The sequence below is a fragment of the Scyliorhinus torazame genome, chromosome 6 (genome assembly GCF_047496885.1).
Source record: "Scyliorhinus torazame isolate Kashiwa2021f chromosome 6, sScyTor2.1, whole genome shotgun sequence".
Classification (NCBI taxonomy): Eukaryota; Metazoa; Chordata; class Chondrichthyes; order Carcharhiniformes; family Scyliorhinidae; genus Scyliorhinus; species Scyliorhinus torazame.
In genome coordinates, this window is record NC_092712.1 from 305,466,383 (window position 1) to 305,490,231 (window position 23,849).

The following is a 23,849-nucleotide window of genomic DNA, read 5'->3' on the forward strand; positions in this document are numbered from 1 at the left end:
TCAGGCAGTGCTTTTCAGATCCTAACTGCTCGTCTGCGTCGAAATGGCATTTCCTCATGTAGCTTTTCCTTTATTTTTGTCCTCTGGTCCTCGACTCTCCCGTCAATGGGAAAAGTTTCACCCCATCTACTCTATCCACCCTGTTCGTGGCGTTGACCACCTCTAACAAATGTCCTCTCAACCTCCACATCTCCCAAGGAGAACCACCCCAGCTTCACCAATCTGAATCGTAACGGAAGTCACCCATTCCTCGAACCATTTTCTGCATCCTCTCTAATACCTTCACATCCCTCTGGTAGGAGGGGATCAAAGCGACGGGAGAAACTAAGATGGGGAAGATTTGCACATCCCCACGGGATGTCTGATCCTGTAGAAGCAACAAAGCTTAAACCATAAGATGCCAATACCTATTCCAAGGAACATTAGCTCGAACACATTTAGAGCGAAGGAGAAATGAAATGCAGAGGCATTGAAGCCTGTGACTTGTGAACTCTATTTTAAGGATTTAATAAAAATCTCCATTAGATTTTTTAATGTACAATGGCAAGTCTACAGTGCCTGAATATGACCTTCATTCTGTAGAGTCTCACCGAACTCCCTTGCTGCCTTTCCACTGTAAAGAATCAAATTTAATTATGAGCTGGGGAACAGTGAGTTGCTAAGGTTTGAGCGATACCTCATTCTTGTTGAAATCCTAATTTATAAAATTTATTAGGGATCGAAAAGAATTTCCAAGGGGAAATTGATTTCACATACTGTCCGCGCTCGTTGTATTTGTCCAGGAAAACCCCAGGTCTTAAATTCTTGAGGACACGACTCTCAGAGGGGTCATTGCAATGGTAAGCGTAGCAAATTGGTAGCAGCATTTTACATCCTCTTTGGAAACATTAAAAATTCTCATTTGCAGAAAATGTTAACGCATCACCAGCTGCAATCTGTCCCCGATGGAGGAAGATTCTCCACATTCCTTTCCCAGAACTTTTAAATTGCATTATTGACATTTATACACAAAATGCCCAAAAAGCAATTAGTATATTAATAAGAAAGAACAAAGAAAAGCACAGCACAGGAACGGTGGGCCCCAAACGCGGGCCAGGCCACCGTGGGGGCACCCCACGGGGCCAGATCGCGCCGCGCCACCCCCCCCCCCCAGGACTCCGGAGCCCCGCCCGCGCCGCCAGTCCCGCCGGGAGGGTAGGTGGTTTGATTCACGCCGGCGGGACCGGCATTACAGCAGCGGGACTTCGGCCCATCGCGGGCCGGAGAATCGCCGGGGGTGGCCCGCTGACCGGCGCGGCGCGATTCCTGCCCCCGTTGAATTTTCGGTGCCGGAGAATTCGGCGGCCGGCGGGGGCGGGATTCACGCCGCCCCCCCAGCGATTCTCCGACCCGGCGGGAGGTCGGAGAATCCCGCCCCCCCTGTATAGCAATTGTGTTATATATTCTGCTGAGTTTGCCGCCATGAGTTGTATAAGCTTCAAGTAACTAAATATGGTTATTTATCTAACAGCTGTCTTCATTAGATATGTCTATCTAATGACCACTTGGTGGAGTGTCGGGGATTGGTGGAGTCAGAGATTGGTGGAGTCAGACATTGTTGGAGTCGCAGATTGATGGAGTCGGAGATTGTTGGGGTGTCGGAGATTGATGGAGTCGGAGATTGGTGGAGTCAGACATTTTTTTTGGAAAATATATTTATTAAAGTTTTTTAACAAAACAAAACAATTTTTTCCCCTTACAAACAATGAACACCCCCTTCCCCCCGTAACAAAATAACGCAAAATCGCCCTGAGCAAGATATATACATGGTATGATGATATATTTACATAGCTTTATACACTGGCTCTTGCCCGTTCGTGCCAGTTCCCCCCACCCTCCATGTTATCCCCCGCTCGTCCGTCCCCTCAGACAATCTCTCCCACCCCCCCCGGGTTGCTGCTGCTGCTGACCGACCTTCCTCTAATGCTCCGCAAGGTAGTCTAGGAACGGTTGCCACCGCCTGTAGAACCCCTGCTCAGACCCCCTTAAGGCAAACTTAATCCTTTCCAACTTTGTGAACCCAGCCATGTTGTTTGTCCAGGCCTCCACGCTAGGGGGCTTCGCCTCCTTCCACATTAGCAAGATCCTTTGCCAGGCTACTAGGGACGCAAAGGCCAGAATGCCGGCCTCTTTCGCCTCCTGCACTCCCGGCTCGTCCACTACTCCAAATATTGCTAGCTCCCAGCCTGGCTTGACCCGGACTTTCACCACCTGAGATATTGCTCCCGCCACTCCTCTCCAGAACCCCTCCAGTGCCCGGCATGACCAAAACATCTGGACATGGTTCGCCGGACTCCCTGAACACCTTCCACATCTGTCCTCTACCCCGAAGAACCTACTCAACCTCGCCCCCGTCAAGTGCGCTCTGTGAACCACCTTAAATTGTATCAGGCTGAGCCTGGCACATGAGGAGGAGGAATTGACCCTACCCAGGGCATCAGCCCACAAACCTTCCTCGATCTCCTCCCTCAGTGGAGTCAGACATTGTTGGAGTCGCAGATTGATGGAGTCGGAGATTGGTGGTGCCAGTGATTGATGGAGTCGTTCCAGTTACAAATCCTGATCTAATGATTCCTGTCAAAAGTGTGCACATGGACATGAGCTGATTGCTAGGACCATGTTTAGCAGCCATGGCCTCTTTGGTTAACATCCTGCCAATACATACAGTTAACATTGGCACATAAAGAGCACAAGTGTAAGGAATATGGTAGAAGAACTGCTATGTGGGTTTTTATCCCAGCAGGATGTTGGTATCTTCAGCGAAGAAGAAAATGAGCAAAAGTAAAAGCCTTTGAGGGCTCAAACAATGTGAATGCACCTGTAACAGGACTATCTACTCTTTGGAAGTTACAGCGACACATAGGCTGATTGATGGAATAACCATTTGAAGGCCACGACAGCCCTTTAAGGTTGGGGGACCTGGATGGCAAAAGAGGAATAAAGAGAAGGCATTGGGTGAGATTCTCCGACCGCGTGCCAGGTTGCTCTACGCGGCCCTCCCGGCGATTCTCCGCCCGCAATGGGCCGAGTGGCCGCCGAGTCCTGCCGGCGCCGTTTATGTGTGGTCCCACACGGCGGGACCTCGCCGTTCATCCTGCGGGGGGCGGCCTGGTTGGGGGTCCGACCCCGGGGTGGCCTCCACCGTGGCCTGGCCCGCGATCAGGGCCTACCGATCGACAGGCCGGCTTCTCCTGGTGGGGGCCTCTTTTACTCCGCGCCGGGCCCCTGTAGCTCTCCACCATGTTGCGTCGGGGCCGCGCAGAGAAGGCAACTAGCGCGCATGCACGAGTTCGCGCTGGTCATAATGCACATGAGCGAATTCGTGCCGGCCATAGTGCGCATGCGCAGACCCGCGACGCCGGTATCGGCAGCTGGAGCTGGGTGAGTCGCTCCAGTGCCGTGCTGGCCCCCTGTGATCCTGGGGGCCTGTTGACGCCGTTGTAAAACGCAATGGCGTTTACGACAGCGCCAACACTTGATCCAGCCCATTAAGTTTGTATTATCTGAGGGCGGCACGTGGTGCAGTGCTTAGCACTGGGACTACGGCGCTGAGGACCCGGGTTCGAATCCCGGCCCTGGGTCACTGTCCGTGTGGAGTTTGCACATTCTCCCCATGTCTGTGTGGGTTTTACCCCCACAACCCAAAGATGGGCAGGGTAGGTGGAATGGCCACGCTAAATTGCCCCTTAATTGGAAAAAAAATAATTGGCTACTCTAAATTTATTTTTTAAAGTTTGTATTTTCCTTGTGACGGCCAACTGTGTTGTAGTGACTTTGTGCCTTGCACGTATGGAAATGAAAATTATTTTTAAAGAATAAATTTAGACAACCCAATTATTTTTTTCCAATTAAGGGGCAATTCAGCATGGTCAACCCACCTACCCTGCACATCTTAGGGTTGTGGGGGTGACACCTATGCAGACACGGGGAGAATGTTCAAATCCCACATGGAAAGTGACCCGGGTCGGGATCTAACCCTGGTACTCGATGGCGTGAGGCAGCAGTGCTAACTGTCGTGTTGGGTGCTCTGCTACACAGATGAACCAACACGGTTGCGGATGGTACAACTCAGTTTTATTACTAACAATAACAACATCTGTAAAACTGGTTACTGTGGTTCGTTCATTACCCTCTAACCTGTGGACCCAGCCCTAACACTATCTTGGAGAAGCACTCAGCACATGGTGAATGTCTGAGTGGCTTGCTGTGAGCTCTGTGCCCTGAGCGGTCTCCTGCTGGAATGAGCGGGAAGTGTCGTGTTCCCCGTTTTATAGTGTGTATGCTCTTGCCTGTGATTGGCTGTGATGCTGTGTGTGTATTGATTGGTCCGTTGATCTGTCTATCAGTGTGTATGTATGTTTGCACCATGATGTTTATCTGAATATCATGACATCCCTCCTTTTTTTATAAGAATATGTGCCTATGTGGTAATAAATATAGATGTGTACTGAGTGCAGCTGAATGTGTGTGTGCAATATCTACAACATGTACATGAGGCTAAACTATATACATAGGAAGGCGTCAGGTGCAGCATAGCAACGAGGTTGTACCACAAACAAAACACGTGCAAACATCAAGCATCAAAACAAACTCCTGTAACGAAAAAAAGAGAAACATATTAACATTGTGGCATAATACACCAGTGAGTTCAGTGTTCAAACAGGCTCATAGGTCCAGCCTAGTAGGTGGGTGACGAATTCGGGTTGACCACCTCAAGGGTGGGTCAGGATCCACCGGCTGAGGAATGGGCCTGGCCACAGGCAACAGAGGAATGGGCATGGTGGCAGGAAGCTCCACGAAGTCGACATCAGGAACAACAGGAGGGCGTGGCACCAGTGTATGATCACGTAGCGAGCGCGGAAGCAGGCGAAGAGCCCGGCGATTATGCCGGCGAATGGAGCCATCAGGCATGCGAACCAGGAACGAGCGGGGAGCCACGCGTCGGAGAACTTCGGCAGTTGCCGACCAGCCACCCTCTGGTAGGTGGATGCTGACGTTGTCTCCAGGCACCAGGGCAGGAAGATCAGTTGACCGAGTGTCATGTGCCACCTTCTGCTTACCACGCTGCTGTCGCATCCTTTGCAGTACTGGAGCATGGTCGGGTGTAGGAACAAGAACGGATGGCACAGTGGTCCTGAGGGCGCGACCCATCAACAGCTGGGCTGGTGAGAGGTCAGTGGCTAGTGGGGCCGAGCGATAGGCCAGCAGGGCTAAGCAGAAATCCGATCAGGCATCAGCAGCCTTGCAGAGGAGCCGCTTGACGATGTGAACGCCCTTTTCCGCCTTGCCATTTGACTGGGAATGCAGAGGGCTGGACGTCACTTGTGTGAAGCCATACGAAGCAGCAAAAGAAGACCATTCTTGGCTTGCAAAACAGGGCCCATTGTCCGACATGACAGTAAGCGGAATGCCATGGCGAGCGAAGGTGTCTTTGCATGCCCTGATGACAGCGGACGATGTCAAATCGTGCAGGCGTATGACCTCTGGATAATTCAAAAAGTAATCTATGATGATGACGTAGTCCCTGCCAAGCGCATGAAAAAGGTCCACACCCACCTTCGCCCAGGAGGACGTCACAAACTCATGGGGCTGAAGTGTCTCAGGGGGTTGCGCCGGCTGAAACCTTTGGCAGGTGGGGCAGTTGAGCACCATATTGGTGATGTCATCGCTGATGCCCGGCCAGTATACAGCTTCTCGGGCCCTCCATCTGCACTTCTCAACCCCCAGATGGCCTTCCTGTAGTTGGTCGAGGACCAGCTTGTGCATGCTGTGTGGAATCACAATCTGGTCCAGCTTTAGGAGGACACCGTCAATGACGGCCAAGTCGTCCCGGATATTGTAGAATTGTGGGCACTGTCCTTTGAGCCACCCTCCCGTCATGTGGCGCATCACACGTTGTAGAAGGGGGTCAGCCGCAGTCTCCCGGCGAATACGGGCCAGACTTGAATCATCAGCTGACAGATTGGCCAATGTGAAGGCCACCTGCGCTTCGACCTGACAGACGAACCCCTCCGAGTCGGGCGGTGTGCTCACTGCTCTGGATAGGGCATCCGCAATGATGAGGTCCTTTCCCGGGGTGTAGACCAGCTGGAAGTCGTACCTCTGGAGCTTGAGCAGGATGCGCTGGAGGCAAGGGGTCATCTCATTCAGGTCCTTGTGTATGATGCTGACCAGGGGGCGATGGTCAGTTTCCACGGTGAACCGGGGGAGACCGTACACGTAGTCGTGGAACTTGTCTATGCCGATTAACAAACCCAGGCACTCCTTCTCGATCTGCGCACAGCGCTGTTCTGTGGGGGTCATGGCCCGCGAGGCATAGGCGACCGGGGCCCATGATGCAGTGTCATCCCATTGCAGGAGTACCGCCCCAATGCCGGACTGGCTGGCATCAGTTGAGATCTTCGTATCACGAGAGGTGTCGAAGAATGCCAATACCGGGGCTGTGGTGAGCTTAATTTTGAGCTCCTCCCATTCCTTCTGGTGTGCGGGCAGCCACTGGAGTTCCGTGGAATTCTTTACTAGGTGGCGAAGAGCCGTTGTGTGGGAGGCAAGGTTGGGAATGAACTTCCCCAGGAAGTTGACCATGCCTAGAAAGCGTAGCACTGCTTTCTTGTCTGCCGGCTGCGGCATGGCTGTAATGGCGCTCACCTTGTCTGCATCCGGACGCAATCCTGACCGGGATATGTGGTCCCCCAGAAACTTTAGCTCAGTTTGGCCGAAAGAACACTTGGCTCGGTTGAGGCACAGGCCGTGTTCCCGTATCCATGCAAAGACACGCTGGAGACGACTGATGTGCTCCTGTGGTGTGGTGGACCAGATGATGACGTCGTCAACATAGACGCGCACCCCTTCGATGCCCTCCATCATCTGTTCCATGATTCTGTGAAATACCTTGGATGCCGAGATGATGCCAAACGGCATTCTGTTATAGCAGAACCTGCCGAAAGGAGTGTTGATGGTGCACAGCTTCCTGCTGGACTGATCCTGTTGGATCTGCCAAAAACCGTTCGAGGCATCAAGCTTTGTGAAAATGTTAGCCCGGGCCATTTCGCTCGTGATCTCTTCCCATTTGGGTATGGGGTAGTGTTCCCTCATTATGTTGTTGTTCAGGTCTTTCAGGTCGATGCAGATCCGGAGTTCGCCAGAAGGCTTCTTAACGCACACCATGGAGCTGACCCATGGTGTGGGCTCCGTGACCCGGGATAGCACCCCTGGGTCCTGGAGATCCTGCAGCTGCTGCTTGAGGCGGTCTTTGAGTGGTGCTGGGACCCTGCGAGGTGCGTGAATGACCGGGGTGGCGTCCGGTTTGAGCAGTGTTCTGTAAGTGTAGGGCAGTGTGCCCATGCCCTCGAATGCCTCCTGGTTGTGGGTGAGGAGCGAGTGGAGCTGTGCCCTAAATTCTGCATCCGGGAAGTCTGGTGTGCCTTCTGGACACAGAGCGTGTACCCGCTTAACGAGGTGGAGAACCTTGCACGCCTGTGCGCCTAGCAGGGAGTCCTTCGATGATCCAATTATCTCGAAGGACAGTGTGGCCATGTATGTATTGTGTGTCACCTCGAGTTGGCAGGGTCCCATGGCCGGGATAACGTTTCCGTTGAAGTCGACCCTCTTACAGCGGGATGGCCGAATCGGTGGTCTGACCTTCAAAGCGTAGAAGGCTGACCATGCTATTAGGTTGGCGGAGGCACCACTGTCCAAACGGAATGTTATTGGTGATCGGTTGACCGTTAGGGTGGCACACCATTCATCACCCGGATTGACACTGTTCACTGGCATCGGCTGGTGGGTCCTGCTTGGGGACATCCGGTTCCTGTCAATGACCGCAACGCGGAAGGGTTCCCGGTCGTCTGTATCACCGGTCTGTATATCGTCCGGGTATGACAAGGAGTATGGAGGCTGAACGGTCCGCACGTTCCTGCGAGGCTGTCGGAATTGGGGAGCGTTGGCAGGTTGAGCTGCTCGACAGCAGGCAGCGTAGTGGCCCATCTTGCCACAGCGGGGGCATTGTCGGTTCTTTGCCGGAGATTGCCGCTTTAAATGTGCGGATCCACAGTTGCGTGACGTAATGGCGTTCGTTGCGCCACCGCGCATGTGCAGTTCGGTCCTGCGTAGAGCGCGCCTGCGCGTCACGTCCCTCTGCGTCGACGTCTCTTTTGCCGCGTACAAGCGCGGGAGGCCGCGGAAAGTGCGCAAAATGGCTGCCCTCGTCCGGGCCGCGGGCCGGGAGGAACTCGATCGCCTGGACCCGCTCGGCCTCGTAGGGCCCCTGCCTTGCCGATTCGGCCTCGTAGGGCCCCTGCCTTGCCGATTCGGCCTCGTAGGACCCCTGCTGTGCCGATTCGGCCGCGTAGGACCCCTGCTGTGCCGATTCGGCCGCGTAGGACCCCTGCCGTGCCGCTTCAGCCGCCTGGAATTGGGAGTAGCGGCTAGTCACGTTTTCATGGAGGACGCAGGCTTCGATGGCGGTGGCTAGGGTGAGGCTTTTAATTTTGAGGAGCTGCTGGTGTAGGGTGCCCGAGGTGACCTCAAAAACAACCTGGTCCCGAATCATGGAATCGGAGGTGGCCTCGTAACCGCAGGACTGCGAGGATACGGAGGTGTGTAAGGAAAGATTGAAAGGGCTCATCCTTACCCTGCAGGCGCTGCTGGAAGAGATACCTCTCGAAACTCTCATTTACCTTGACGCTGAAGTGTTGCTCGAGTTTGAGAAGGACCGTCTTGTACTTCGTCTTGTCCTCACCTTACGCGAACACCAGGGAGTTGTAGATGTGGATGGCGTGTTGCCCTGCCGTGGAGAGGAGGAGGGCGATTGTCTTGGTGTCCGAAGCATTCTCCCTTTCTGTGGCTTCTAGGAAGAACTAGAAGCGCTGTTTAAACAGCTTCCAGTTGATGCCGAGGTCTCCAGCGATTTGGAGCGGCTGCGGCGAGCTGATGGTGTCCATGGCGCAGGATGGCGGATCCCTGAGGATGCGTAGGTAGGTCTCACAGTTACTGGGTTCCAATCCTGGTACTATGTCGTGTTGGGTGCTCTGCTACATAGACGAACCAACACGGTTGTGGTTGGTACAACTGTTTTATTACTAACAATAACAACATCTGTAAACTGGTTACTGTGGTTCGTTCATTCCCCTCTAACCTGTGGACCTAGCCCTAACACTCTCTTGGAGAAGCACTCAGCACATGGCGAATGTCTGAGTGGCTTGCTGTGAGCTCTGTGCCCTGAGCTGTCTCCTGCTGGAATGAGCGGGAAGTGTCGTGTTCCCCGTTTTATAGTGTGTATGCTCTTGCCTGTGATTGGCTGTGATGCTGTGTGTGTATTGATTGGTCCATTGATCTGCCCATCAGTGTGTATGTTTGTACCATGATGTTTATCTGAATGTCATGACACTAACCACCGTGCCACCCTGGAAATAAAAATTCTACAAACATAAATGTGTCGACAATTATTCCAGCTGGCTGGAACGCGATATAGAATGATGCCAATGGTGCAGGTTCAATCCTCATGCTGGCTCTGGGATTCCCCTGTCCCAGCGCCGTGAGGCAGCAACGCTAACCACTGTGCCACCGTGCTGCCCTCCCTATACTATATCTAACCAATTGTCTCTCTCTATAATGTAGACTGATGCCTTTGGTCATGGACTATGGCTAATTACTTCCTTATTCTGCAAAACACAATTCCTTCATAATTGTGACAGCATTATTTAACGAATGATTTGACCACATGACCTATAATAAACTTCCAAAGTAGGCTGTGACCTAGATCCCGACTTCCTAGATTGAACCATTTTTCTTGTGCCACTTATTCTGTTTATAGCGTACAACTGCAAGGAAGTATTGATGTTTTCAAAAATGCAATTACCTTTTTAAATATACAGATAGAAATGAATATGTTTGGCCATTTCCCTGGAGACAGAGTGTTATTAACTTCATTTGCTAGGCTTGGTAAATTCAGTGCTTGTTAACGAACATTACCTAATTTCCACTGCATTCACCTATAGAGCAAGACATCCAGCAAGATTGAAAAGAATACCAGCCAAGATGTGCAAGGTGTAGTGGTTTGGTTTTACAATAATGTGGAGAATAATACAAAGAGAATTTAATGGAGGGAGGAGTTCCATCATAGCTGAGATGAATTGGGTCCTCATCCATCGTAATTCCCCATGTCCAATCCACACGTTTCCAATCCCTCGCATGCCCCATATCCAATCCACTCATTCCCAATCCCACACACTTTCCCCATATCTAATCCACACATTCCCAAACCCTCCCACTCCCCCATATCCAACCCACTCATTCCCAATCGCTCCCACTCCCCCATATCCAATCCACACGTTTCCAATCCCTCGCATGCCCCATGTCCAATCCACTCGTTCCCAATCCCACACACTTTCCCCATATCTAATCCACACATTCCCAAACCCTCCCACTCCCCCATATCCAATCCACTCATTCCCAATCCCTCGCACGTCCTCATTTCCAATCCACACATTCACAATCCCTCCCACTTCCCCCATATCCAATCCACTCATTGCCAATCCCTCGCACTTTCCCCATATCCAAACCACTCATTCCCAATCCCTCAAACTTCCCCACATCCAATCCACTCATTCCCAATCCCTCAAATCTCCCCATATCCAATCCATTCATTCCCAATCCTTCCCACGTCCCCATATCCAATCCACTCATTCCCAATCCCTCCCACTTCCCCATATCCAATCCATTCATTCCCAATCCCTCGCACCGCCTCATATCCAATCCACTCATTCCCAATCCTTCCCACTCCCCCATACCCAATCCACTCATTCCCAATCCCCCCCACTTCCCCATATCCAATCCACTCATTCCCAATCCCTCCCACTTCCACATATCCAATCCACTCATTCCCAATCCCTCCCACTTCCCCATATCCAATCCACTCATTCCCAATCCTTCACACTTCTCCATATCCAATCCACTCATTCCCAATCCCTCCCGCTTCCCAATATCTAATCCACTCATTCCCAATCCCTCCCACTTCCCAATATCCAATCCACTCATTCCCAATCCCTCACACGCCCCCATATCCAATCCACTCATTCCCAATCCCTCAAACTTCCCAATATCCAATTCACTCATTCCCAATCCCTCCCAATTCCCCATATCCAATCCACTCATTCCCAATCCCTCAAACTTCCCAACATCCAATCCATTCATTCCCAATCCCTCCCACTCCCCCATATCCAATACACTCATTCCCAATCTCTCGTACTCCCCCATATCCAATCCACTCATTCCCAATCCCTCCCACTACCCCATATCCAATCCACTCATTCCCAATCCCTCAAACTTCCCAACATCCAATCCAATCATTCCCAATCCCTCGCACGTCCCCATATCCAATCCACTCATTCCCAATCCCTCGCACTTACCCATACCTAATCCACTCATTCCCAATCCCTCCCAATTCCCCATATCCAATTCACTCAGTCCCAATCCCTCCCACTTCCCCATATCCAATCCACTCATTCCCAATCCTTCACACTTCTCCATATCCAATCCACTCATTCCCAATCCCGCGCACTTCCCCATATCCACTCCACTCATTCCCAATCCATCTCACCTTCCCCATATCCAATCCACTCCTTCCCAATCCCTCCCACTTCCCCATATCCAATCCATTCATTCCCAATCCCTCCCACTTCCCCATATCCAATCCACTCATTCCCAATCCCTCCCACATTCCCCATATCCAATCCACTCATTCCCAATCCCTCCCACTTTCCCCATATCCAATCCACTCATTCCCAATCCCTCCCACTTCCCCATATCCAATCCATTCATTCCCAATCCCTCCCACTTTCCCCATATCCAATCCACTCATTCCCAATCCCTTCCACTTCCCCATATCCAATCCATTCATTCCCAATCCCTCCCACTTCCCCATATCCAATCCACTCATTCCCAATCCCTCCCAATTCCCCATATCCAATCCACTCATTCCCAATCCCTCGCACGTCCCAATATCAACTCCACTCATTCCCAATCCCTCCCACTTCCCCATATCCAATCCACTCATTCCCAATCCCTCCCACTTCCCAATATCCAATCCACTCATTCCCACTCCCTCACACGTCCCCATATCCAATCCACTCATTCCCAATCCCTCAAACTTCCCAATATCCAATCCACTCATTCCCAATCCCTCCCACTTTCCCCATATCCAATCCACTCATTCCCAATCCCTCCCACTTCCCCATATCCAATCCATTCATTCCCAATCCCTCCCACTTTCCCCATATCCAATCCACTCATTCCCAATCCCTCAAACTTCCCAATATCCAATCCACTCATTCCCAATCCCTCCAAATTCCCCATATCCAATCCACTCATTCCCAATCCTTCCCACTTCCCCATATCCAATCCACACATTTCCAATCCCTCACGCTTCCCCATATCCACGCCACTCATTTCCAATCCCTCTCACTTTCCCCATATCCAATCTACTCATTCCCAATCCCTCAAACTTCCCAATATCCAATCCACTCATTCCCAATCCCTCGCACGTTCCCATATCCAATCCACTCTTTCCCAATCCCTCAAACGTGCCAATATCTAATCCACTCATTCCCAATCCCTACCATGTCCACATATCCAATCCACTCATTCCCAATCCCTCACACTTCCCCATATCCAATCCACTCATTCCCAATCCCTCCAACTTCCCCATATCCAATCCACTCATTCCAAATCCCTCCCACTTCCCCCTATCCAATCCACTCATTCCCAATCCCTCCCACTTCCCCATATCCAATCCACTCATTCCCAATCCCTCGAATTTCCCCATATCCAATACATTCATTCCCAATCCTTCCCACTTCCCCATATCCAATCCACTCATTCCCAATCCCTCCCAATTCCCCATATCCAATCCACTCATTCCCAATCCCTCGCACGTCCCAATATCAACTCCACTCATTCCCAATCCCTCCCACTTCCCCATATCCAATCCACTCATTCCCAATCCCTCCCACTTCCCAATATCCAATCCACTCATTCCCACTCCCTCACACGTCCCCATATCCAATCCACTCATTCCCAATCCCTCAAACTTCCCAATATCCAATCCACTCATTCCCAATCCCTCCCACTTTCCCCATATCCAATCCTCCTCATTCCCAATCCCTCCCACTTCCCCATATCCAATCCATTCATTCCCAATCCCTCCCACTTTCCCCATATCCAATCCACTCATTCCCAATCCCTCAAACTTCCCAATATCCAATCCACTCATTCCCAATCCCTCCCAATTCCCCATATCCAATCCACTCATTCCCAATCCTTCCCACTTCCCAATATCCAATCCACACATTCCCAATCCCTCACGCTTCCCCATATCCACGCCACTCATTTCCAATCCCTCTCACTTTCCCCATATCCAAGCTACTCATTCCCAATCCCTCAAACTTCCCAATATCCAATCCACTCATTCCCAATCCCTCGCACGTTCCCATATCCAATCCACTCTTTCCCAATCCCTCAAACGTGCCAATATCTAATCCACTCATTCCCAATCCCTACCATGTCCACATATCCAATCCACTCATTCCCAATCCCTCACACTTCCCCATATCCAATCCACTCATTCCCAATCCCTCCAACTTCCCCATATCCAATCCACTCATTCCAAATCCCTCCCACTTCCCCCTATCCAATCCACTCATTCCCAATCCCTCCCACTTCCCCATATCCAATCCACTCATTCCCAATCCCTCTAATTTCCCCATATCCAATACATTCATTCCCAATCCCTCCCACTTCCCCATATCCAATCCACTCATTCCCAATCCCTCCCACTTCCCCATATCCAACGCACTCATTCCCAATCCCCTCCACTTCCCCGTATCCAATCCACTCATTCCCAACCCTCGTGCTTCCCCATATCCAATCCACTCAATCCCAATCCCTCCCACTTCCCCATATCCAATCCACTCATTCCCAATGCCTCCCACTCCCCCATATTCAATTTACTCATTCCCAATCCCTCGCGCTTCCCCATATCCAATTCACTCAATCCCAATCCCTCCCACTTCCCCATATCCAATCCACTCATTCCCAATCCCTCGCACGTCCCAATATCAACTCCACTCATTCCCAATCCCCCCCACTTCCCCATATCCAATCCACTCATTCCCAATCCCTCCCACTTCCCAATATCCAATCCACTCATTCCCACTCCCTCACACGTCCCCATATCCAATCCACTCATTCCCAATCCCTCAAACTTCCCAATATCCAATCCACTCATTCCCAATCCCTCCCACTTTCCCCATATCCAATCCACTCATTCCCAATCCCTCCCACTTCCCCATATCCAATCCATTCATTCCCAATCCCTCCCACTTTCCCCATATCCAATCCACTCATTCCCAATCCCTCAAACTTCCCAATATCCAATCCACTCATTCCCAATCCCTCCCAATTCCCCATATCCAATCCACTCATTCCCAATCCTTCCCACTTCCCAATATCCAATCCACCCATTCCCAATCCCTCACGCTTCCCCATATCCACGCCACTCATTTCCAATCCCTCTCACTTTCCCCATATCCAATCTACTCATTCCCAATCCCTCAAACTTCCCAATATCCAATCCACTCATTCCCAATCCCTCGCACGTTCCCATATCCAATCCACTCTTTCCCAATCCTTCAAACGTGCCAATATCTAATCCACTCATTCCCAATCCCTACCATGTCCACATATCCAATCCACTCATTCCCAATCCCTCACACTTCCCCATATCCAATCCACTCATTCCCAATCCCTCCAACTTCCCCATATCCAATCCACTCATTCCAAATCCCTCCCACTTCCCCCTATCCAATCCACTCATTCCCAATCCCTCCCACTTCCCCATATCCAATCCACTCATTCCCAATCCCTCTAATTTCCCCATATCCAATACATTCATTCCCAATCCCTCCCACTTCCCCATATCCAATCCACTCATTCCCAATCCCTCCCACTTCCCCATATCCAACGCACTCATTCCCAATCCCCTCCACTTCCCCGTATCCAATCCACTCATTCCCAACCCCCGTGCTTCCCCATATCCAATCCACTCAATCCCAATCCCTCCCACTTCCCCATATCCAATCCACTCATTCCCAATGCCTCCCACTCCCCCATATTCAATTTACTCATTCCCAATCCCTCGCGCTTCCCCATATCCAATTCACTCAATCCCAATCCCTCCCACTTCCCCATATCCAATCCACTCATTCCCAATCCCTCCCACTTCCCCATATCCAATCCACTCATTCGAATCCCTCCCACTTCCCCATATCCAATCCACTCATTCCCAATCACTCCCACTTCCCCATATCCAATTTACTCATTCCCAATCCCTCGCACGTCCCCAGATCCAATCCACACATTCCCAATCCCTCGCACTTCCCAATATCCAATCCACTCATTACCAATCCCGCCCACCTCCCCATATCCAACCCACTCATTCCCAATCCCTCGCACGCCCCCATATCCAATCCACTCATTCCCAATCCCTCGCAGTTCCTCATATCCAATCCACTCATTCCCAATCCCTCGCACTTCCCCATATCCAACCCACTCATTCCCAATCCCCTCCACTTCCCCATATCCAATTCACTCATTCCCAATCCCTCGCACTCCCCCATATCCAATCCACTCATTCCCGATTCCGCCCACTTCCCCATATCCAATCCACTCATTCACAATCCCTCGCACGTCCCCATATCCAATCCACTCATTCCCAATTCCTCGCACTCCCCATATCCAATCCACTAATTCCCAATCCCTCCCACTTCCCCATATCCAATCCACTCATTCCCAATTCCTCGCACTCCCCATATCCAATCCACTAATTCCCAATCCCTCCCACTTCCCCATATCCAATCCACTCATTCCCAATCCCTCCCACTTCCCCATATCCAATCCACTCACTCCCAATCCCTCGCACGTCCCCATATCCAATTTACTCATTCCCAATCCCTCCCACTCCCCCAAATCCAATCCATACATTCCCAATCCCTCCCACTTCCCCATATTCAATTTACTCATTCCCAATCCCTCGCACTCCCCCATATCCAATCCACTCATTCCCGATTCCGCCCACTTCCCCATATCCAATCCACTCATTCACAATCCCTCGCACGTCCCCATATCCAATCCACTCATTCCCAATTCCTCGCACTCCCCATATCCAATCCACTAATTCCGAATCCCTCCCACTTCCCCATATCCAATCCACTCATTCACAATCCCTCCCACTTCCCCATATCCAATCCACTCACTCCCAATCCCTCCCACTTCCCCGTATCCAATCCACTCATTCCCAATCCCTCGCACGTCCCCATATCCAATCCACTCATTCCCAATTCCTCGCACTCCCCATATCCAATCCACTAATTCCCAATCCCTCGCACGTCCCCATATCCAATTTACTCATTCCCAATCCCTCCCACTCCCCCATATCCAATCCACTCATTCCCAATCCCTCCCACTTCCCCGTATCCAATCCACTCATTCCCAATCCCTCCCACTTCCCCAGTTCAAATGCACTCATTCCCAATCCCTCTCACTCCCCCATATCCAATCCACCCATTCCCAATCCCTCGCACTTCGCCATATCCAATCCATTCATTCCCAATCCCTCGCACGTCACCATATCCAACCCACTCATTCCCAATCCCTCACACGTCACCATATCCAGTCCACTCATTCCCAATCCCTCGCAATGCACCACATCCAATCCACTCATTCCCAATCCCTTGCACGTCACCATATCACTGCAGATTTTCTCCTGTAGATATTTATCTAATTTCCTGTTGAAAGTTACTTTTGATCTATATCTACCACCCCATTCCAAATCCTAATCACTCTGTGTATCACTCTATGTATCGGGGATGAGCGACCATAACATGATAGAATTTTTTATTAGGATGGAGAGTGAAGTAGGTAATTTGGAGACTAAGGTGCTGAATCTTAACAAAGGAATTTATGAAAATATGAGCTGTGAGTTGGCCTTGATAGATTGGGGAGAGTTACTTAAAGGATGCCAGTGGATAGGCAATGGCAACATTCAAGGAACGCATGGAGGAACTGCAACAACTGTTTATTCCTGTCTGGCACAAAAGCAAAATGGGTAAGAGGGCCAAACCATGGCTTACAAAGGAAATTAGAGATTGTATCCAATCCAAGGAAGAAGCATACAGATGGGCCAAGAAAAATAATGAGGATTGGAGCAGTTTAGAATTGAGCAAAAAAGGACCAAAAAGGGGAAGGAGGTTCTTGCTCTTGAGGGAGTGCAGCGAAGGTTTACCAGGCTGATTAAGAAGGGGGATATACAGTACGAGCATCAGCTTGCAGGGAACGTAAAGACTGTCACTTACAGTTTCTGTAAGTACGTGAAGAGAAAGAGATTGGTGAAGACGAATGTAGGACCCCTACAGACAGATCTTGGGAATGTGTAATAGGGGACAAAGAAATGGCTGAGCAACTGAATACATACTTTGGTTCTGTCTTCACAAAAGAGGACACAACTCAGATACCAGAAATGTTGGAGAATGCATGATTTAGTGAGCGGGATTAATTGAGGGAGATCAATATTAGTAGAGAAATTAGTGGGAAAATTGATGGGATTGAAGGCTGTTAAATCCCCAGTGCCTGCTAATCTCTAAATGGCTCTAGAAATAGTGGATGCATTGGTGGTCATCTTCCAGGAGTCTATAAACTCTGGAGCAGTCCCTGCAGATTGGAGGGTAGCTAATGCCACTCCAATATTCAAAAAGGGAGGTAGAAAGAAAACAGGGAATTATAGACCGGTAAGCCGGACGTCAATATTGGGGAAAATTCTCGAATCCATTATCAAGGACTTTATAGCGGAGCATTGAGAAAACAGTGGCAGGATTAGACAGAGCCAGTATGGATTTATGAAGGGGACATCATGCTTGACAAATCGATTGGAATTCTTTGAGGATGTAACTAGTAGAGTTGACAAGGGGCAGCCAGTCGGTGTGGTATAATTGGACTTTCAGAAAGCATTTGACAAAGTCCCACATAAGAGATTATTGTGCAAGATTAAAGCACATGGGATTGGGGGAAGTGTATTTCAATGGATAGAAAACGGTTTGGCAGAAAGGAAACAAGAAGAGTAGGAATTAACGGGTCCTTTTCAAATTGGCAGGCAGTAACTAGTGCGGTGCCACAGGGATCGGTGCTGGGACCCCAGCTACTCACACTTATGTAAGAGAGATTGACTAGGTTAGGATTGATTTTGCTGGAGTTCGGATGAATCAGGGGGTATCTCATTGGGACTTATAAAATTATATAAGGACTAGATAAGGTGGATGCAGGGAGGAAGCTCCCGATGGTGGGTGTGTCCAGAACCAGGGGCGAAATTCTCCTGAAACGGCGCGATGTCCGCCGACTGGCGCCCAAAACGGCGCCAATCAGACGGGCATCGCGCCGCCCCAAAGGTGCGGAATGCTCCGCATCTTTGGGGGCCGAGCCCCAACATTGAGGGGCTAGGCCGACACCGGAGGAATTTCCGCCCCGCCAGCTGGCGGAAACGGCCTTTGTTGCCCCGCCAGCTGGCGCGGAAATGATATCCCCGGGCGGCGCATGCGCGGGAGCGTCAGCGGCCGCTGACAGTTTCCCGCGCATGCGCAGTGGAGGGAGTCTCTTCCGCCTCCGCCATGGTGGAGACCGTGGCGGAGGCGGAAGGGAAAGAGTGCCCCCACGGCACAGGCCCGCCCGCGGATCGGTGAGCCCCGATCGCGGGCCAGGCCACCATGGGGGCACCCCCCGGGGCCAGATCGCCCCGCGCCCCCCCCAGGACCACGGAGCCCGCCCACGCCTCCTTGTCCCACCGTTCAAAAGGTGGCTTAATCCACGACGGCAGGACAGGCAATTTATCGGCGGGACTTCGGCCCATCCGGGCCGGAGAATCCAGCGGGTGGGGGGGCCCGCCAACCGGCGCGGCCCGATTCCCGCCCCCGCCGAATATCCGGTACCGGAGACTTCGGCAACCGGCAGGGGCGGGATTCACGGCAGCCCCCGGCGATTCTCCAACCCGGCGGGGGGTCAGAGAATGACGCCCCAGGAGTCACAGTCTGAGGATTCGGGGTAGACCATTTAGGACAGAGATGAGGAGACATTTCTTCACCCAATGAGTGGTGAGCCTGTGGAATTCATTACCAGAGGAAGTAGTTGAGGCTAAGATATTGAATACATTCAAGAGGTGGCTAGATATGGCACTTGAGGCGAATGGGGTCAATGGCTATGGGGAGAAAGCAGGATTAGGCTATTGAGTTGGGCAATGGTGGAGCAAGCTCGAAGGGCCGAATGGCCTCCTACTGTTCCTAACCTCCAAGTTTCTATGTTTCTAAACAACTTTTGCCAAGGCCGCCTCTTGTACTTTTGCTAATCACCTTAAAATATCGAAAGATCCGAGAAAAAAGAAATGGGCAAAAGGCAAACTGCTATTTTCATAAAGTTAACTGCGGACCAGCAAAACTCCTATACCATTTATCCAGAAATAAGGAAAATCGCCACTGAACCGCTCCGTTACTTTGACAATAATATGTATCCGCTGTTAAGAAATAACGATTAGCCACAAGGTTGGGACATTGATTAAAATATCATTTAATTGATTAATACTGCTTCCAATAAAATACATTTGAAGATACACTGTATAAAACAATCTAGACTTTAATAATTTACTATTTACATCAGCCAAAAATAGTAAGTTAGTACATATTTGTTTAAAAGACGCTTGCACACTGGGACCTGTGACAGTGCCCTGCATAGTGAAGCAGCAAGGTGCAGACACAGCATCCTCGCTCAGTCAGGCTGCCTTGTCCAAACGGTCAATAATCCCGGTCCTTGGTTCCCATTAGTCGCTGATGCTGCCTGTATGAATACTGATGGGGTACTTCTGTGTTGGCTTCGCAGCAAAAAAAAGCTCTAATCGAGTGCGTTGAAAGGCAAGCAGGGCCAGGGCCAGGGTCACGACGAGAGAGATCCGTCCAGGAGCTGACGCAACTCGAGTTGCGATCATTACTGTTCCTCATTTATTTTATCAGCAGGTGAGCAAAGTGGCCTGGCAGGCAGATTGTCCAAGGCCCGTCTGCTGACTGTGAATCCTTCCCAGATACAAACAAAACACCTTCACACTGAAGTTAATGTTGTGGCTTAGGACAATTCTCCAATAGATCTGCTTCAAAAATGAGAGGACGGGGAGGGTTGAGACTTGCCTTTTCCCCATGGTCTACATTTTACGACTGTTTGATTACCATGCGTTTTGTTTTCTGAATTGGAGGAAACATCTCTTGCTTTTCCTGAACATGTCTGTGTGGATTTCTGGTATCTTCAAGAGTTAGCCAAAGACCAAGGGGGGGTCGGGGGGGTGGGGGGTGGGAGGGGGGGAGTCAAAAGCAGCTTTTCACATGTCACTTTGTTTTGTGTTCTGTAAACATTTCAAAGGAACGAGAGAGACTGAAATAAGATGGTCACTGAATTCAAGTATCCTTCATCAATTGAACCAGCCAGCTGAAAGAGGTGTCCAAGGCGAACATTCTGATCCTTGGCTGCGAGGGAGGGGGAACCAGAGGGTGGAAAGAACGAGGCACGGGGCGGCGGGGGTGGGGGGGGGGAATGAATGTTTAAATACACCCCGCGCCAGAATCACTCCAAGATATCAGTTTCAAAAGGGACTAGCTGATAGTAGGACAAGTTTGTAACGTAGGCGCTGGGGTCATTGCTCTCGGCTTCTTCAGCATACTCGCTTTCACTTTCAAATCTGCAAGAGAACAAGTTTGAGTCACTAGGGTCAGTGGGTGGACACATGAGAGAAGCATACAATCCACATCACTATCAGCGACATAGCGAAACCTCCCCAGTCCATCCACAACTGTTATTTCGCACCCGTAACAGCAGCGACTGGACTTACTTATTGTCTGTGAAACATTTGTGGGCAATCCTGAGAAATGACCCAGGTTATTTTCTTTATTCGAATGATTTGAAAGTTAGCTCCTCTCCCTGAGCGTCTCAGATCTTCATTCCCCTGATTTAATTGATGCAATTTGTGTGACAGCAATTCAGTAAATAGCCCTTCTCCCAAATGTCCCCTCCCTCACCTGCCCTCAGTTGGGAATGTGCCTGGTCTTCAGCTTGAGTATCGTTCGGCCCATCCCGGCCGATTGCATTTCAGATTTCAGATCATTTGGGTTTTGTGGGAAGGCAGTGGAATGGTGGTATTGTCCCTGGACTAGTTACCCAGAGACCCAGAGTACTGCTCTGGGTCCTAAGGTTCAAATCCCGCCACTGCAGATGGTGAAAACATTTAATTCAATAAAATCTGAAGCCATTGTCGATTGTTGTAAAAACCCATCTATCTGGTTCACTAATGTCCTTTAGGGAAGGGAATCTGCCGTCCCACATGTGACCCACAGCAATGTCATTGACTCTTAACTGCCCCTCAGGGCAAATCGGGATGGGCAATAAATGATGGCAGAGCCTGCAATGCCCACATCCAATGAATAAAAAAAAGATACCAGGTGTAAATGCAAATTTACATTACGATAGCCAATAAAATGGCGAGTAAAGTAAGTTGTATCATTGAATAATAAATACAGGGGGCGGGATTCTCCGCAATCGGCGCGATGCCCGCCGACCGACGCCAAAAACGGTGCGAATCAGTCCGGCATCGCGCTGCCCCAAAGGTGCGGAATTCTCCGCACCTTGAGGGGCCGAGCCCTCACCCTGAGGGGCTCGGCCCGCACGGGAGTGATGTCCGCCCCGCCGGCTGGTGGTAAAGGCCTTTGGCGCCCCGCCAGCTGGCGCGGAAATGACTTTGCCGTGCGACGCATGCGCGGGAGCGTCAGCGCCGCTCACGGCATACCCGGGCATGCGCAGTGAAGGGGGCCTCTTCCGCCTCCGCCATAGTGAAGACCATGGCCAAGGCGGAAGGAAAAGAGTGCCCCCACGGCACAGGCCCGCCCGCGGATCGGTGGGCCCCGATCGCGGGCCAGGTCACCGTGGGGCACCCCCCAGGACCGGATCGCCCCGCGCCCCCCCCCAGGACCCCGGAGCCCGCCCGCGCCGCCATGTCCCACCGTTCGAAAGGTGGTTCAATCCATGCCGGCTGGCATAGGTTGACAGCGGCGGGACTTCGGCCCATCATGGACCGGAGAATCGCCGGGGGATTCCCGCCGACCGGCACGGCACGATTCCCGCCCCCGCTGAATCTCCGGTGGCGGAGAATTCGGGACACAGCGAGGGCGGGATTCACGCCAGCCCCGGCGATCCTCCGACACGGTGGGTGTTCGGAGAATTGCGCCCAGGGTATCCATAACAATGATTCAACATTCATTATAGCTCCAATAGTTTGTGCAACCCAACCCATTGATCCAGATTTTGAAAGTAATTCAATAATTAACGCGGCGGATAGTCGATTATGCTTGCTGACAACCTCTTAGGACCGATTTAAGGAGGCTGCCTGGGATTTTTCAGTCTGATTCCTGGGGCGTAATTCACCGTAATCGGCGCGATGTCCGCCGACCGGCGCCAAAAACGGCACAAATCAGTCCGGCATCGCGCCGCCCCAAAGGTGCGGAATCCTCCGCATCTTGAGGGGCCGAGCCCTCACCCTGAGGGGCTAGGCCCGCGCCGGACTGATTTCCGCCCCGCCAGCTGGCGGTAAAGGCCTTTGATGCCCCGCCAGCAGGCGCGGAAATGACATTGCCGGGCGGCACATGCACGGGAGCGTCAGCGGCCGCTCACGACATCCCTGAACATGCGCAGTGGAGGGGGTCTCTTCCGCCTCCGCCATGGTGAAGACCGTGGCAAAGGCGGAAGGAAGAGTGCCCCCACGGCACAGGCCCGCCCGCAGATCGGTGGGCCCCGATCGCGGGCCAGGCCACCGTGGGGGCACCCCCCGGGGCCAGATCGCCCCGCGCCCCCCCCAGGACCCCGGAGCCCGCCCGCGCCTTGTCCCGCCGGTAAGAGAGGTGGTTTAATCCACGCCGGTGGGACAGGCATTCTAGCAGCGGGACTTCAGCCCATTCGGGCCGGAGAATCGCCGGGGGGGGGGCCCGCCAACCGGCGCGGCGCGATTCCCAACCCCCGCCGAATCTCCGGTGCCGGAGAATTCGGCAACCGGCAGGGGCGGGATTCACGCCAGCCCCCGGCGATTCTCCGACCCGGCAGGGGGTCGGAGAATCTCGTCCCTGGTCCCTGCAGGCAGCAGAGGACAGTTTAGAAGCCTGGAGGTCACCTCCTGGTGGCAGACCAGGGGATCTGCACTCCAGGCATGCTTAGAATCCCTGCCTGCATGGATGCCGCAGCAACAGCTGGAGGCCACCCTGTGGAAGGGTCCCTTCTCCACCCCTCCCCCTCCTCCCCTCCCCCTCCTCCCTCCCTCCAAACCTCTCCCACAATAATGAACCGATGGCAAAAACAACTTTTTATTTCAACTTTGAAAAACTTGGGAGAGAATGCCCTCTATTTCGAAGCCTGCTGCTCCTCACAAGCCAGAAGGCTTCTGATTGGCCCTCCAGCTTTGAGAGCCCTCCCCCATCCATAATTGCACTGTGAGTCTACCCTCTGGCCATTAATTTGGTCGTTGCTAGGACAATCACATTTTGTGACTGTTTCCCGTCACAATACGGCCTCCTGACCACTCCAACACCCGCCACCTTTTGAGTCACAACAGCGGGTTGCGGAAGCCCCCCACCCCAAGGTTTCATCTGACTGAAATACATATTTGTAAATCATAGAATTTACCGTGCAGA

The 23,849-nt window shown here is 51.7% G+C and overlaps 1 protein-coding gene across 2 annotated transcripts in view; it reads right to left on the bottom strand.

Annotated features, from left to right (window-relative positions):
* The window catches only part of pxdc1b (PX domain containing 1b), a 191,338-nt gene that overhangs the window by 115,798 nt on the left and 51,691 nt on the right, over positions 1 to 23,849 (bottom strand). Inside the window, exon 5 of one of the 2 annotated variants that reach the window (XM_072509995.1) lies at positions 19,682 to 20,857. The exons of the other annotated variant lie outside the window; for it this stretch is intronic. Coding sequence (XP_072366096.1) covers positions 20,743 to 20,857 — 115 coding nt within the window. The 3' untranslated portion in view covers positions 19,682 to 20,742. Of the gene's footprint in view, positions 1 to 19,681; positions 20,858 to 23,849 lie in introns of those variants that run through there. 2 annotated transcript variants of the gene reach the window in all.